Genomic DNA, 16,552 nt, shown 5'->3' on the forward strand with positions numbered 1-16,552 from the left:
CTGCGCAGGCGCAGAACTACTGCACCTGCGCAGTCCGCTCTGGCCCACGTGGCGGTGATTGACAGCGCCGCTCACGCAGGCGCAGTAAAAAGCGACCTCGAGGTCGCTCTGACGTCATCGCCTGGGACCAGGTCGGAGCTCCGGCTGGCTGCAGAGCTGCGGCGAGGGACGTCCTGGGAGCTTGGAGCTGGAGGAAGCCCCCGGTAAGTAGCACTCATTTTGTAACATGTTGCCTGATGACTTCTTTAAAGAGGAGCTGTTAGGTATAGGGTCTCAGAGAAAATAAACACATATCAGTAGCTAAAGATTGGCTGTACTTACATTACATATGCATTTCACTGTCCACGTTTGGATTTCACAGAATTTGTATATAGTATATGCAGAGAATGATGCTCCTGACAGCTCATGGCAGGTTCCATGTTTGTGAAGCCAAATGTGTCGTCATGTCCTGCCTGCTTCTGATCACAGAACAGCTCATACTGAATAACACTAGTTTGCAGTGAATATTAATGAGCCATGTGGCTAGGAACAATAGCGGACTCCTGCAGTGTACGCTGCCCCGAGATTTATCTGTGCTGTGGCTGGACTGAGTTTTAGAAGCTGCTGAAACTTGATCCCGTCTTCTCCTTAGCAGCCGAGGGGAGGGCCCCAGAATGCTTTGCAGTATGTTATGCGGCTTGCGTCCTGCTTAGCTCTAAGCTTTGCTGATAAGCATACATCAAAGGTAAGAGAGATCTTTATCTTCAGTAATGTCTTTTTGGCTTCCTTCTAAACTGTTTAACACAGGAGACTAGAGGTTTAAATTAGCTTCTGCAGCCTGACAGTTACTCTTTAAGGACCAGAGACAGCTGGTACAGAAATGGTGGAATACCGATGATCGCTGCACATACCCGCCGGGAACCTGAGCCACCCACTCTGCCGTCTCTATGATGGCAGAGTTCCTGTGAGCTGGTCAGGAGCCGCTTTCATTGGCTCCTGACACTGTCTTTCAATGTAAGCCAATGGGAGTTGCTTACATTAAAAGACAGGGCCAAGAGCCAATGAAATCGGCTCCTGACCCGCTCTCACAGGGCTCTGCCATCATAGAGACTTGCAGAGCAAGTGAGCTGCGGCAGGAGACAGCGAGGATTCAGCGACGAGAGCAACGAAAACGGCAGATGCGCGCAGCAACAGTGAGTTCAAATCTACGCCCTGGCAGCCAGATAGCCATCAAAACAGGGCATCGATTTAAACTACATCGGACCTTAACCACTTGCCGACCGCCCACTACAAATTGGTGGCGGCAAAGTGGCACCCCCAGGACCACATAACGCCGATCGGCGGCGGCACCTGGGGGAGGGGATATGCGCGCGCAATTGCCGGCATTAGGCTCCGCCCACCTGTGACATCAACCCGCTGGCCAATTAGCAGCGCCGGCAGGTTGTAAATGTTTAAATGAGCCAATAGAAAGTGTGTAATACACTTTGTTAGGTAAACAAAGTGCATTATAGAGGCTGCCTCCTCCCCTGGTGGTCACAGTGATTGATCGACCACCAGAGAGGACGGCAGCACTGTGAGTTATAACACACACACACTTATCCTACCCCCCTGCACACTGATCGCCCACAGCACCCCTCTGACCCCCCCCGAACACCCCCTCAGACCAGTTTGCACCCAATCATCCCGCTAATCACCCATCAATCATCCTCATGTCACTATCTGTCAACGCAATCCTTTAGATCAGGTCCTAAACTGCCCCCTAGGGACTCCTGATCACCCCCCCCCCACACCCTCAGATCCCCCTTAGACCCCCCCGTGTACTGTATACATCTATTCTCCCCTGTAATCACCCACTAATCACCTGTCAATCACCAATCAATCACCCCCGTCACCACCTGTCACTGCTACCCATCAGATCAGACCTTAACCTGCCCCTTGCGGACATCTGATCACCCGCCCACACCCTCAGATCGCCCTCAGATCACCTCCTAAGTGCATTGTTTACATCTGTTCTCGCCTCTAATCACCCACTGATCACTCACCAATCACCCCCTGTTGGATCCGCTTTAACCACTTAAGGACCGGCGCATTTTTCTGTGATCTGTGCTGGGTGGGCTCTTCAGCCCCCAGCAGAGATCAGGTTTCAGGCAGGGCGATCAGACATCCCCCCCCTTTTTTCCCCCAGGGGGATGTCCCGCTGGTGGGGTCTGATCGCCGCCGGCTTGCTGTGCCTAGCGGGGAGGGCTCTTCAAAGCCCCCCTCCGCAGCGCTATTCCCCCCTCTCTCTTCTTCCCTCCCCTCCTCACTAGAGGCGGTACAGGACAGCGATCCGTCCTGTACCGCCTCAGATAGGCTTCAGCCTATCAGATGCCGGCGATCCCCGGCCAATCAGAGGCCGGGGATCGCCAATCTCATTTACCGTACGACGTAAACACCAGGGATTTATTCCCCGGGTGTTTACATTTCGCCTGCGAGCCGCGATCGGAGGCTCGCAGGCTGTTCACGGAGCCCCCCGTTGTGAACTGACAGGAAACGGCCGCTCGAGCCGTTTCCATGGAAACCCACATGCGACCAGCCGCTGCCTATCGGCGTTGGCTGGTAGTTAAGTGGTTTTTAAAGAGGAACTAGTTAAAATATTGTAATGAATACAATTGCATTTTTTTTTAACAATATTTATTTATAATTATCTACTCCGTACCCATTGTATAATCTTTCCTAATCAAGATTTACATTCTAAAATGTATAACAGGTGTAGTCATCTTTACTCCTGTCAGTTGCAGCTCTGCAGAATGTTTGTTTCTGAGAATTCTGAAGCCGGTAATAATAATGCCTGGTCTCCCAGAAATCTCCGAGAGGAGAATTCTGCATACCTAAACAAGCCTTGCCCACAGGTGCCAGATCCATGCCAGTGTTTAGGATGGACTGAGAAAGAAAGGAATGTGTTCTACCTGATGGACCACACCTTTCCTGATTCAGACCCATCAATTCATTTGAGCTGTGTCAAAAATGTGTGAGGACCTCGGCCCTCGGAGGACCAGTTTAACATACCTGACTTGGGCTAAGCATTCTTGGGAAGGTGGGGTTACAATACCAATATATGGATATAGGAAGTCTTTCTGATTCTGAAACCAGGAACATTATGATAAAATTGCAAAAGAGAATCTTGGCAGTTCGGATAAGAATTTTGGACAGCAGCTGCACATCTGCACAAGTGCAGAAGATTATTCAGTAGCTGCTGAATAATTTAACAGGGTGAAAACTGAATCTCTGCATTCATAAACTCCACATTATTGTGCTTCAAAATCCTGTATTAAAAAAAGTGAATAAGGTGCCTGCAATAAAAATAAAATATAAATATATGTATTTTGACTTAGGAAGTTAGGCCACTTCTATGCCTTCCTCTCAGATCTGAACTGCAAAGCCCAACACCCTGGGCCACCCCTGCCAACCCCCATAGGGGACTAACAGTGCTGTATCATCAGACCTGCGGTGCAAGGTCGGATACCCTGGGTCACCCCTACTCCCATAAGTCACCGTCAGTGCTGCGGCAAACCTGCACAGTGCTGTACTGTCAGTGCTGTACTGTCAGACCTGCACAGCAAGGTCTGACACCCCCCCGGGTCACCCCTACTAGTCTACTTTAGGGGACCCAGCAGGAAACCTCATAGGGAACAGTTCTCCAATCAAAGTATAGCTCTACAGCATGAAGCATTGTGATTGGCCAAATAGTGTGGGCATAGATCACTACAACCTATTAAAAACCCAGCAGTTTCAGAGGGTACTGTCAACCCAATCAGGTTAGTGGAATTTCTCTATGAGGTTTCCTGCTGGATCCCCTAAACTAGACTAACCCCAACAAATCATTCAGATATGAAATTCAATCTATCTAAATGTTACAAAGAGATCATTTTCAATTTGATCTATTAAAACCTATCATTTTATATCCTAGGTTCTCAACGTGTGGTTCGGGTACCCCAGGGGGTACTTTTGATCGTTCTAGGGGTGTACTGGGGCTTGATATACTCGACCAAGAATAACAAATTTAGAGTTTTAGAAAATGACAAATCTTATTTAAACACCAAATTAGTGTTTTAGCTAATTAAAAGCAATAGTAAATACTTTGAAATTGTTTAGAACCAATTATGTACTACGATTAAATATATATTTGACAAGAGGTACTTGTGACAATGTTTACTATGCTAGGGTATACTTGGTGAGTACAGGGCTTTAAAAGGCGTACATACCGATAAAATGTTGAGAAACACTGTTTTATATCAACTGTACACATCCTGTAAATTAATCTTCTGTTAATTTTCTTTTTATTGCATCCAAAATCAGATTGCTACGTTTATAGCCACACGAGTCTCCACAACAGTCCTCATTCTGCAGTAATCTCACATCAAAGTGGATATCCACAAAACCTGGAAGGTTCTTTGTCGTTCTGTATTGCTCATTCACTTGTTGAATCTAATGGTAACAGACCTTTCCACACCTCATACTTATAATATATAAAGACAGAAAAAAAAACTAAGCAGCTGCTACTGTCAAGTCTCACGGGAGATGGTTTTGAATAGAATAAACTCCCAATCAGAAGGAACACATGTGCGTTTGAATCCCAAGGGGTGTAATGTGATACCAGGTAATTAATCTATATGTGAAACTTTGCAGATTCTGGTAAGTGTGCACCTGACAGTGTTGATGTCTGCAACTCAGATCAGTATCTGTGCTCACAGTTAGAAGGTGAGAGTCCAGTATGCTGTGTAAATGGATCCATGCCAGCCCCATCCAGACAACCCTGTAACTTAACTTCACGTAAAGCTCTCCTTAAAGCGGAATTGTCACCATAAAAATCAGATTTCAACAGCGACAGGTCTGAGTGTATTAAGTGATAAAGATGCTAAACCTGCATTCAAAACGTTTTCTGCTGTTATGGTTTGGAGTTATCACATACCTTAGGAGCACTGGCCCTTTTAACCATCTTAGCGGTATGGACGAGCTCAGCTCGTCCATCACCGCCGATGGCTGCCGCTCAGGCCCTGCTGGGCCGATTTTGACGAAATAAAGAGCAGCACACGCAGCCGGCACTTTGCCAGCCGCGTGTGCTGCCCGATCGCCGCCGCTCTGCGGCGATCCGCCGCGAGCAGCGGCGAAAGAGGGTCCCCCCAGCCGCCTGAGCCCTGCGCAGCCGGAACAAATAGTTCCGGCCAGCGCTGAGGGCTGGATCGGAGGCGGCGGACGTCAGGACGTCGGCTGACGTCCATGACGTCACTCCGCTCGTCGCCATGGCGACAGGAGAAGCCAAACACGGAAGGCTGCTCATTGCGGCCTTCCGTGTTAATTTTGGCCGCCGGAGGCGATCGGAAGAACGCCTCCGGAGCGCCATCTAGTGGGCTTTCATGCAGCCAACTTTTAGTTGGCTGCATGAAATAGTTTTTTTTTAATTTACAAAAAACCCTCATGCAGCCGCCCTGGCGATCTTAATAGAACGCCAGGGTGGTTAATTGCCATTGCCAAACAGTTGCATGCTGGGGGATCTTTTTATCTATAATATATTCCTCCTCTTCCCTTTATTCCCCCCTCATTCTAATGACATAAGACAGTGCACTTCCTAGTATACACCTCAGTGGGAGTGTCTGAAGACCCTGGGAGGAGGACAGTTAACGAATACGCAATTAGCAAGAAAAAATAAAGAGAAAATTATGTCAGGATTAGCTTCATTCAAAGCTAACCAAGATGGAAACTGCCTAGAATAGGATTCTCTGCTTTTCCTTTATAAAATTCACAGGAATCATAACGTGAACAGTGCAATACATCTGTAGAACTAGTATTTATACAATACAATAACATTTCTATAGTGCTTTTCAACCATAGGATTTAGGGCGCTTATTATTTATCTACTTTTATATGTGTTTTTTATTTCTAGGTTAGCATGGGTGTCACTTGTTCTTTAAAGAGGAACTTTAAGGATTGAACTTCATTCCAATCAGTAGCGGATACCCCTTTTTCCCATGAGAAATCTATCTTTGCTCAAATAGATCATCAGGGATGTCTGTATGGCTGATATTGTGGTTAAATCCCTCCCAACAGTGTCATGTCATGACCAAGACCCTGATAGTTTGCTGGCTGTGAGCCTTGTTGCATTGTGGGAAATAACAGCGGTTTCCAACTACCAAGTAAGCAATATCTCCCTCTGTGCATAGAACTCTCCATAACGAACCTTCTGTACAGATCACCTGGCAGAACAAAAGCTGTCACCACCAGTAATACATTTCAGAATGTAAATCAGGGAGAGGAAAGCTTTTACAATGGGCAAACACTGACAATCTATAAATGCATACTGTAAAAAATAAGCAAATTTTATTCATTATGTTATTTTCACTACAGTTCCTCTTTAAAGGGAACCTAAACTATGAGGGATATGGATGTTTCCTTTTAAACAATACCAGTTGCCTGGCAGTCCTGCTGATCCCTTTGGCTGCAGTAGTGGCTGAATCACACACCTGAAACAAGCATGCAGCTAATCCTGTCTGACTTCAGTCAGAACATCTGATCTGCATGCTTGTTCAGGGGCTGTGGCTTAAAGTATTAGAGGCAGAGGATCAGCAGGAGAGTCGGGCAACTGGTATTATTTTAAAAGGAAAAATCCATATCCTTCCCAGTTTGGGTTCCCTTTAAGGCCTGTTACAAATAAGCCGATCCAACTTTTTAAGCAATCATTAGGGACGATCCGGAATGCCAACATACTGCACACATGCATATGATGGGCTTCAGAACAGTGCCTTATACTGTATATAACTTATAAGTTATTACTACTGTTCAGCCAGCAGCGCATGTACGCAGTGCAACATGAGCAGGGCAGTCCCATATTTACCAGCACATCCAGGTGTTAACCACCTAAGAAACAGGTTCTTTTTCATACGATTCTGTACAGAATTTACTTATGATTCACAAGCAATGCAATCATTTTGATCAGAGGGTTTATACATAAATATTGGGTTATGTGTGCAACCCTTATAACAGGTCCTCCTTAGATGAAACCCATGTAGAGATGGTACTAATGACCATTAAACTAATCTGGAATTTCAATTTTTTTTTCTATAGAGAAAAGAATCTCTAAATGTGTAAAGATGCCTAAAATTGGTGCAACTGTTTAACAAATCATAAATTTAGCGTTGCGCTTTATTCATACGTACAAATATCAGACTTCCAGACATATGGTCGATGGAAACAGTTTGAGCTATAAGTCAGAAGTCAGGCTGCAGACTGTGGCTTACACCAAAGGCATCTTTTCAGGACAGACTTTCTTTAACGGATCCAAGCATTAGGCAAAATTATTATTCAGCGAAAAGTCAGTATTACCTGTTTATGAGGACCCCTGAGTATATGTGCCTTGGCGCCTTCACAAGCCGTCCTCATCGCTTCAAGTGACGGTGTTCCCAGCAAATCTGTTATCAAGTCCAACTGGAAACATAAAAAACATAATGGACACGATAAGCACAGTAGCAACATTTTTTAAAAGTCAATTTAAAAAAAAAAATATTATTGGATTCTTTTTTTTATAATTTAGGAAGTTAACTCAAATAACCAGAGGCAACTGGTCCAAGAATCAGCCATACTTCACATAGATTATATGCATTCATCTGTGTCTCAATCAAATAGGAAACATATGGCATACTATAACGATAAAGAGAAAGACATACAGAAGAAAAAAAAAAAAGAAAGAAACCGAGAAGAGGAAAGTGGCTCTTGTAGGAGAAGGAACACAGGCAGTTGGGAAGGTCAAGGCCCAGTCAAATGTCTAAATTGCAACAAACGTCCTGAGACCCAGGAACAGGACTGACACTACCACTACATTCCCAGAAAGTCGAACTAGAAAGTGAATGATTAGTTACACCTGCACCTAGTTACTGGCAGCAGCAGTCTGTAGGATCATTGTGGCATGACTGTGGGGCTGATTCTTCTAAGCTGGGGTAGCAGTGGAACAGTTGTTTAGAGCGATCAGTCAGAATTCAACAACAAACTTGATTGGCTGCTTTGGACAACTACTCTGCTTTCGCCACAGTTTTAATTGCATCTTACTTTAGGCTTCTTGCACACAGGGACGTTACAGGCGCACGTTAGTGCAGCCTGTAACGCTCCCCCAACACACACCAATGTAACACAAGTGGGGTGTTCACACTGCCCACGTTGCGTTACATTGTAACGCAGCAAAGTGCTGCATGCTGTGTGTTCTGCGCAGCTAAGCCGCGTTAGACTGTTTGCACATGCTCAGTCATGTTGGGGAGGAGGGGAGAGCGGCCGGGCACATGGCTAATTAATATTCACTGCACTCAGTGACGTGCAGTGTTTACTTCCTGGAGCGGGCCGCTCTGTGCGGCGATTGGCCGAGCGGGACCACGTGATGCCGCATGCGTCCAAGAGTACGCATCACGGACGCCAGAGTGAGCTGCACAACGCGGCTTACTCCGACGTCCACACCAGAGAGCACCAGGCGTTGCGTTAGGGGCACGTTATGTGCCCTATAATGTCCCCTAAACGCAACGTCCTGGTGTGTAACTAGCCTAATAGATCATCCTCTGGGTATTTATATGCAGAAACAATGCAGGCAATTTGAAATAATGTTTGCTATTAATTCAGTTGTGTTGAGCTCAACTAAATTGACTGATTTTTCTTTCAACCAAAGTAGAGGTTCATTTTAACATATATGACTCTTTCCAAATATTTTTTTTTCTTCTTTTATACTCCTGTTCCCCTGAATAAAACAAATACAACATCATCTGAAGGTGGAAAGGCAGGTTCAAAAGAGCTTTGTGACCAAAATTATTTATGTGGCTTTAGCAGAGCTCAGCAAATCTTCTGTCTTACAGGGCTATCCGTCTTCAATACTCTAGATTACCTGCCCCCTTCCCTACTGAGATTTTGGGGTTTTCGGTCACCCCTATTACAAAGGAAGCAGGCAGCTTAGGGAGAGCACTCATACCTATTCAGGCTACAGTTATGTGAAGGTATTCACAAGAGATAACAGGCAAAGCAGAACATACAGTCAAAGGTGAATCTAAAGGTTGTTCTGTTCCCCTAATGTATTCCATTCAAACAGAATCTCGACTGAAACCACAAAAGGATCATACATAGTTTAACAGGAGTTCTTTCTTTATTTTTTAAATTAAAACTGTAGAATTTAATGAAAACCATTGATTTTGATATGCTGTTGAATGTCAGCCTGCCCTCCTAAGGCCGGTGATAGTAAAATACAAGGGAAAATTAGTGATGGAATAAAGGACCAGTGTGCTCTGAAATATTACCGTGTCTTTTGATCATGCATTCTCCATAGTACGCCTAACTGGAGGCATAATAAAAAAGTGTGACGGGAGGCATAATAAAAAAGTGTGACTGGAGGCATGATAAAAGTGTGACTGGAGGCATGATAAAAGTGCATTAGTGGGTAAAAAAGGTTTATGAGATATACTTACCTCACTGATGTATAGGATCTCTCGACACCCACTCGCCTTCATCTTGCTGCTGTAGTGCCCATTCCTAGCTCCAACTGGAACCAATTGGAGCCTGGCACATGCGCAGTCCACTTTGCGCACCTCCATGTACCAAGCTCCTGCACAGAAATCTTGGCCGAGTGTACTGGGCATGCGCAGTTCAAAAACATCGGAGCTGTGCATGCCCAGCTGGGATATTCCTGGTGACGGCTCGGAAACCTACACACAGCCATGTGGGAGCGCATACATAGAGGGTGCGCAGATAAACTGTGCACGTGCACTGGACATCCCCAAAAGGAGGCTACAGCAGCAAGACAGAGGCGCTCAAACCTATTGCTTGACCCACTGAGTTGTGCTCCCATTTTTGCCTGAGGAAGCGGGGTCACGCCCGCGAAACGCATTGCATTTGTGGAGTTGAATAAATTATTTGACAATTCTGTTTTATTGAGACTCAAGTGAGTTTTCTTTTTTTGTAAGAGGGAGGTGAGTCCACCTTAACATCCTCCTCTCCTTTTAAGTGGTTTTTAAAACATTTTACTCTACTCTGGTGCCTCTGTATACAGAGTTTTTGCTGATCTTCTAGTCCACCCTGGGTGGAGGGGTGCATCCCCATCTACTATCTACAGAGAGCGACGTCTTAACCTGAGTGGGGTCAGGTCCTAATGCTCCCCACCTGCATTTAAAGTGGTTGCCTATGGGTAACCCGTGTTTGTGAGTATATATATATACATAAAATTGTGTTGAACTCTTATTTTACCTGACAATACTGCACCATATTGGGCTCTCGATTCTCTTCTTGTTTTTAAGCAGAGGAGAGATCAAGACACAGTAATAAGCCGGGAGGTGCCAACATAGGCTATACATGATCGAGGCAAGTATATCTGGTAACCTTTTTTTCTCCCTCAGGTTTACTTTAGAGTGACTGGTAGAGCAGGTCAATGAGCTGTCAATCATTTCGAATCCATGCACATTTTATGTTGATTTTTAAAGGTCCAATTCCAAAGTGCAAAAAATATCATCTATAGTATTTGATTGATCCATTTTCACAATGCATACATTTGCACAAAATTAACATTTTTCTTTTCATGACCATTTCTAGTACCCTGGAGGTGTGATGGTGCCATGACTACGACGTGTTTTCTGTGCAGACACGTTTGCACTAAAACTGCTCCCTCTTTCTGGTTTCAGAAAGGTATGAATATGTCCACCTATTTCAGATCACAGTGTTAGATCCAGATTATAAAAGCATTCATATATCTGAAATACCACCATGCTGGTTCCTGTTTCCCTAGAGTTCTAGACACTAAAGGTGGCCAAACACTGGTCGATTTGCCATCAGATTCAACCAACAGATAGATCCCTCTCTGATCGAATCTGATTAGAGAGGGATCGTATGGCTGCCTTTACTGCAAACAGATTGTGAATCGATTTCAGCCTGAAACCGATCACAATCTGTGGAGCTGCTGCTGCCTATCCCCCCCCCCCCCCCCCCCCACATACATTACCTGTTCCGGCTGGCGCGAGTCCGCGCTGTATTCTGCTCCGCTCCGGCTACTGAACTTCCTGTCCAGGGGAAGTTTAAACAGTAGAGGGCGCTCTACTGTTTAAACTTCCTGCCGGGACAGGAAGTTCTGTGTAGCTCTGGAGCCCAAAGCGGAGAAGAAACGGTCTGGAGCCCGAAGCGGAGAAGAAGATCAGGGGAGTCGCGCCGGCTGGAGCAGGTAATGTATTGCGTCGGTGTACGGGCATTCGAACGCCGCTAATGACGCACTCTCGACCCGCCGGCAACCGAGAAAAATCTTCCGCACGGATGGGTCGACGGGAACGATCGATTTCGGACGGAAATTGATCGTTCTGTCAGCGGTGTGCGCGGCGATTTCCCAGCCGTTTCGATCACTGTGATCGAAACGGCTGTATATCGACGGGAAAATCGTTAGGTGTATGGGCCCCTTAAGGATGATCATTGAGAAGCAAATATTTACCAGTTCATGGAGGATTATCTACATTTGTGAAAAAATTCATGCAGCTTAAAAAATGGACCAATCATTTTAAATCTGGGTGGAACTTGATTGGTCCATTTTCATGCTGCATACATTTGCATACAAATTTATGTAATCCTGCATGAACTCAGAAATACTACTAAACGCTTACCTAGAGATAAACAACTTGTGTACAGATCTGAACGGGGTATTCCTGGGGCACCTCAGATTACTGTATTAGCTGAGTATTATTATTAGATTACCAATTTTAAAACTCACTTATTTAGCGATTGACTAAATAAAACATAATACAAAATGTCCAATATCTAAAAGACACCAGTAATGTATATTATGACAGGTTCACTTTCAATCTAGTTTCCTAAGGTCCACAAAGAATGCTTGTTTTTTTACACCGCCAGGTGGGAGAAAATAAATATTCATTTGAAACCTTTTAAAGAGCCATGTTAATTATTTTACCAGAGGAACTGAGAAGAGAGCAGGAAAACTTGCTTTGCTAGAGGTCCCAATGGAGCAGTTTGGCAAACACTGGCCTACAGTAGGAATAGCTCAGGACTCAAGGTTCTGAAAACTGGACCTGCAATCCATGTATAGAGAACCATACTTTCCAAAAGAAGCTCTGTGCCTAAATGTGACTGGACGGCAGGTGCGTTCTGAGTCACAGCACACTCTAAAGGGTTAAAGTAATCAGTAGGCAAATATACCTGTCAGGCAAGGAAAGAAAAGGGTATAATTCAACCTTTATCAGTGGGGGTTTATGCACCTGGTCCTCAGAGCTTGCCAAAGGATTGTTGTGAATGCTGCAGCTGAACATGTAATCGGAACAAATTCTCCCCTGAGAATGGTAATTGCTACAAAACTGCTTGGTGCGATTCTGCTAGAAAAAAAAAACACCTGGGTATCATGTTCTTTTTAAGGACAGTAGAAAATGAATAAGTACAGTTGCCATACGCCCGCTTAGAATCTTATTTTGAAACTTTGGCTTCTTGCTGTTGCTGCCTCTCAGGGTCGAAAGTGTCAAATCTGTGGGTGCCCTGCCAGGTCTGTCAAGTGATTATTTGTATGGCTTTAGATATAGTTTTCCTGCTTGGGTGTCGGTGCTGGTACCATGGATACAAACTGACAGTTCAAGGTTATCAACTCACAAGCTCTACTCATGGTATTTCATATATAGTACTGGAGGACCGCAAAATAAAGAAACATACTATAAAAAAAAAAAAATCTAATTCTAAGGTAATACAGAACTGGGTCCGAATATTCTACACAAGTAAATGGGGCTTTTTCACACGGCCACTTGGTGGACTAAACACAACACAGAAAGGGCTCTTCCACACTGCTCTGATATTGGGCGCAAATTAGTTTTGGCTATCGCAAGGACACTGTGATTGCACTACATCATAGTATGCAAGGATAATTTCCAAAATTAGGTTAAAATCTATTGTCACATATTTTGTCGCTGCGCTTTAGCAATGGAACGGTGCTTTCAGCATCAGTTACAGTTTCCTCCCTGTCCATCAGGTACCCAAAACTGATCCCAGTAATAAAATTCTGCTCACAAACACTGCCATGAGCAACTTCGACCAACAATCCAGGCATGGTGATGATTTGCCCATTTTCTAGGGTCTGATGCACAACACTGAGGTAAAGTTGCCATGCGCAGGGAGCATGCAGCAGTTTTACCATTACTAACACTGGGGAGCACCACACATTACGGTAACCCTTTAGTGCTGTGGGTGGTTCTGCAATAACATGTGCATTATTATGGTAATGCACTGTAAACAGTGTGTTACTATAGCAATGTGCGTTACCATGATAATAGTCGTGGCATCAAAGGATTAACGTGTGGTGCCCCCGGCCTTAGTAACGGTAAAATTGCTGTGCTCACTCTATGCACGCTAACTTTACCACAGTGTTGAACATCAAGGCCCATGTCTTACAGCAAGAGTAGTGATGTTTGGCTACTGTGATTGATTGTTAAAAAGGCGATGACCATGTAAGTTTCCTGATCAGCACACTGTTGAACTGTAATATTGCCCACTTGAGCCATAGGGAAACATGGACATTACTTAGCACATCCATTGTCCTTTTGCCTTATAAATGACAGCAGCTGTTATATAACCGACAGCAACTGATATTTCAGTTCTGACAAAATCTTGTCAGAACTAGAAGGAACCATTGTTAGAGAAAATGGTGAGCTTCTAAGAGGAACTGACGGCAAGGCAAGTATGTAACATTCATTTGCAGGTACATCATGTTTTTATTTTAAACAGAACCTGAACTGAATATTAAAAGTAAAAATAAACTAACATGTTATACTTATCTCCTGTGTAGTCTACTCATCAATCTCTTTCTCCTCTCCTGCGTCCTTTTTGTCCACTGTGATCAATGGAATTCTCTGTCATCCATTTTGAAAATGGCCATTACCTCATAACAGCTTCCTGGTCAGAACACTGTTGAACTGTAATATCACCCACTTGAGCCATACAGAAACATGGGCATTACCTTGCACATTCAGTTGTAACTGACAGCAACTGGTATATTTCAGTTCTGACAAAATATTGTCAGAACTGGAAGGGATCACTGTAAGAAGAAAATGGGGAGCTTCTGAGAGGAACTGGCGGTGAGGTAAGCATGTAATATTCATTTGCAGCTACATCATGTTTTAAATAATTTTCCTCAGTTCAGATTCACTTGAAGGAAATGCACATCACCCATGGGAACAAGAAAGGAATATTTTGTTCCTCCTCTGGGTCATCCTACAACTGCGTGTCCTACAATCAGTGTTTGCATGTACTTCTCAGTATGGAAGAAATCATCAGTTGTTACTGCAGAAACGCAACCCCAAAAGAACTTCCACCATGCTTCAGTGTTTACGGTGGACACATCCTTGTACTGATTTCCAAACCTTTGGCAAGTTAGTTGTCCTCTGTTACAGCAAAGATTTCAAAATTTGAAATAATCATGCCCTATGCACCTGCTGCCATTTTTCTGCACACAAACTTTTGTGCTTGAGTGTATAGACATGTTGCTTGGCTTTGCTTAGAAATAAGAGGTATGGCTTTAAGCTTCTCCGGAGTGCATATGGGTGGTAGTAGAGCCCCAGCTGTATCTACCAGGCCTGAGCTGATGAAGCTACTGGACATCATCAAATTGTTAAGGGAAGTCAGCGTACTGTGCCCGATTTGTTTGACTTTTGCTCCTCACTGCTATTTCTCTAAACTTCTGCATCATTGCTTGTATAGCACCATGTGGGATTACGACTTCTTAGAAATGTAAGAGACCTTGTTGATGCAGAAAGACCATCTTATGCCTGGCTGCTGTGCTCAGTCGTGCCACTGTATAAGATTTCGTTACATATCTTCTTGTTGACTGTTAGCTGTTTAATGGTTCACTGGACCATATGCCTGCAAAATCCTGAACTCTGTGCGAGTGGGAGAACTGATGCCGTTTTAACCCTTTAGCAGCCCTTTGCTACTGAGTACTACTGCTGTAATGTTTATGTATGACCACTTGTCACTAGGGGGCACTGTGAGACAATAAGCAGATGATTTCTGCTTTCAGTTTCTATATCCTCTGCTAGCAGAGAGACAACAAATCATTCCAAGAATTTACAGCACAAGGAGTTCTGTTTGCTGAGGTCAGAAGCAGTGCACTCCCATATCAATGAGATAATTCCTATGAAGCTGCTAATGAATTAAAGGGAAAATTAAAGTCTCACCAAGTATGGATTTGATGCACATACTTTTCTGCTTATAAAAAAAATCTATTTCTTGCCTTGTTTTTAAAAGTTTCCTCCAACAGCAATTTTCATCAAGTGACTTTCATTTTCATGTCCGTAAAAATAAACATGGTTCCTCAAAAGGCAATTCTCTCAATAACTTTTTGTTTAACATTTAATACAGAGTTCATAATATGTATCTATGGTACAGAACTCTATTAATAAGGCATATTTTTAACAATGAGTCTTAAGCAACCAGAAAGCACGCATTCGGCTTCAGCAGATGCATCAAGTGCTGGATAACCAAGAATCTTAGAGGTAATATATGACACCTCTCTCTCATTTATTACTCACATTTACTCCCTAACCTCCTAAGCTCATCTTCTACTCAAAAACATATCTCGCATCTTACTTTTTCTCACTCCGGACACTACTAAAAATGTTAGTACATTGTGCATAAGTGCTCTTACAATATCTCATCTGGACTATTGTAACATACTAACTTGTGGACCACCAACCAACAGACTGGCACCACTCCAATCTGTACTAAACTTGGCTGCTCGTCTCATTTACTGTATATTTCTTCTCGCTCTTCCTCTGCTGCTCCTCTGTCAAACTCTTCATCGGCTACCAATTAGCCAGAGGATCCAATTCAAACTCTCTACTTTAGCTTACGAGGCTCTCCACAATATCTCTCTGTACATCTCACTAGTTTCCAGATACCAACCCAACCGCAATCTCAGATCTGCACATGACCTACTTTAGTCGTCCTCTACAATCACCTCCTCACATTCACGTATACAAGATTTTGCACATGCTTCACCCCTCCTCTGGAATCCCCTGCCACAACACATCCCTCACTCTCCAATCTTTGAGATCTTTAAACATGTCCTCAAAAGTCACTTTTTCTGTCAAGCATACCGATATATGCTCTACCTTAGGCCAGTTCCCCTTTGACCTCTGGCCAAGTTGTACTCCTACCAGATAACCTAAAACACACTGCCTCTAGGTATGAATATTGAATACTACCCACCTCTTATTGTCTCCCCCCCTCTTTAGATTGTAAGCTCGGAAGAGCAGGGCTCTCACACTTGTGTCTTGGTATTTGGTGCACATTTATTCATATTCATTTTGTCACGGTTATTAAGCTGGCCATACACTGGCCCGATCTGCCGCCGTTTCGACAGCAGATTCGATCACTGGGATCGAATCTGCTGCCAGTCGTTCACGCTATACGCCGAATTTCGATCCATTTTGTCCGATCCCGTCGATCGATCCGTGCGGAAAATTACCGTCAATCGCCCGCGGGTAGGGAGTGCGTCGCTAGCGGCGTTCGAGTGCCCGACGACCGACGCAATAGAGCGGCAATA

At 44.2% G+C, this 16,552-nt stretch overlaps 1 protein-coding gene across 1 annotated transcript in view; it reads right to left on the bottom strand.

The window, feature by feature from the left end:
• The window catches only part of NLK (nemo like kinase), a 293,044-nt gene that overhangs the window by 23,339 nt on the left and 253,153 nt on the right, over window positions 1-16,552 (bottom strand). Inside the window, exon 7 of the mRNA XM_068270246.1 lies at window positions 7,339-7,440. Within this exon, the coding sequence (XP_068126347.1) occupies window positions 7,339-7,440 (102 nt within the window). The remainder of the gene's footprint in view (window positions 1-7,338; window positions 7,441-16,552) is intronic.

Source organism: Hyperolius riggenbachi, chromosome 2, assembly GCF_040937935.1.
Source record: "Hyperolius riggenbachi isolate aHypRig1 chromosome 2, aHypRig1.pri, whole genome shotgun sequence".
Taxonomy (NCBI): domain Eukaryota; kingdom Metazoa; phylum Chordata; class Amphibia; order Anura; family Hyperoliidae; genus Hyperolius; species Hyperolius riggenbachi.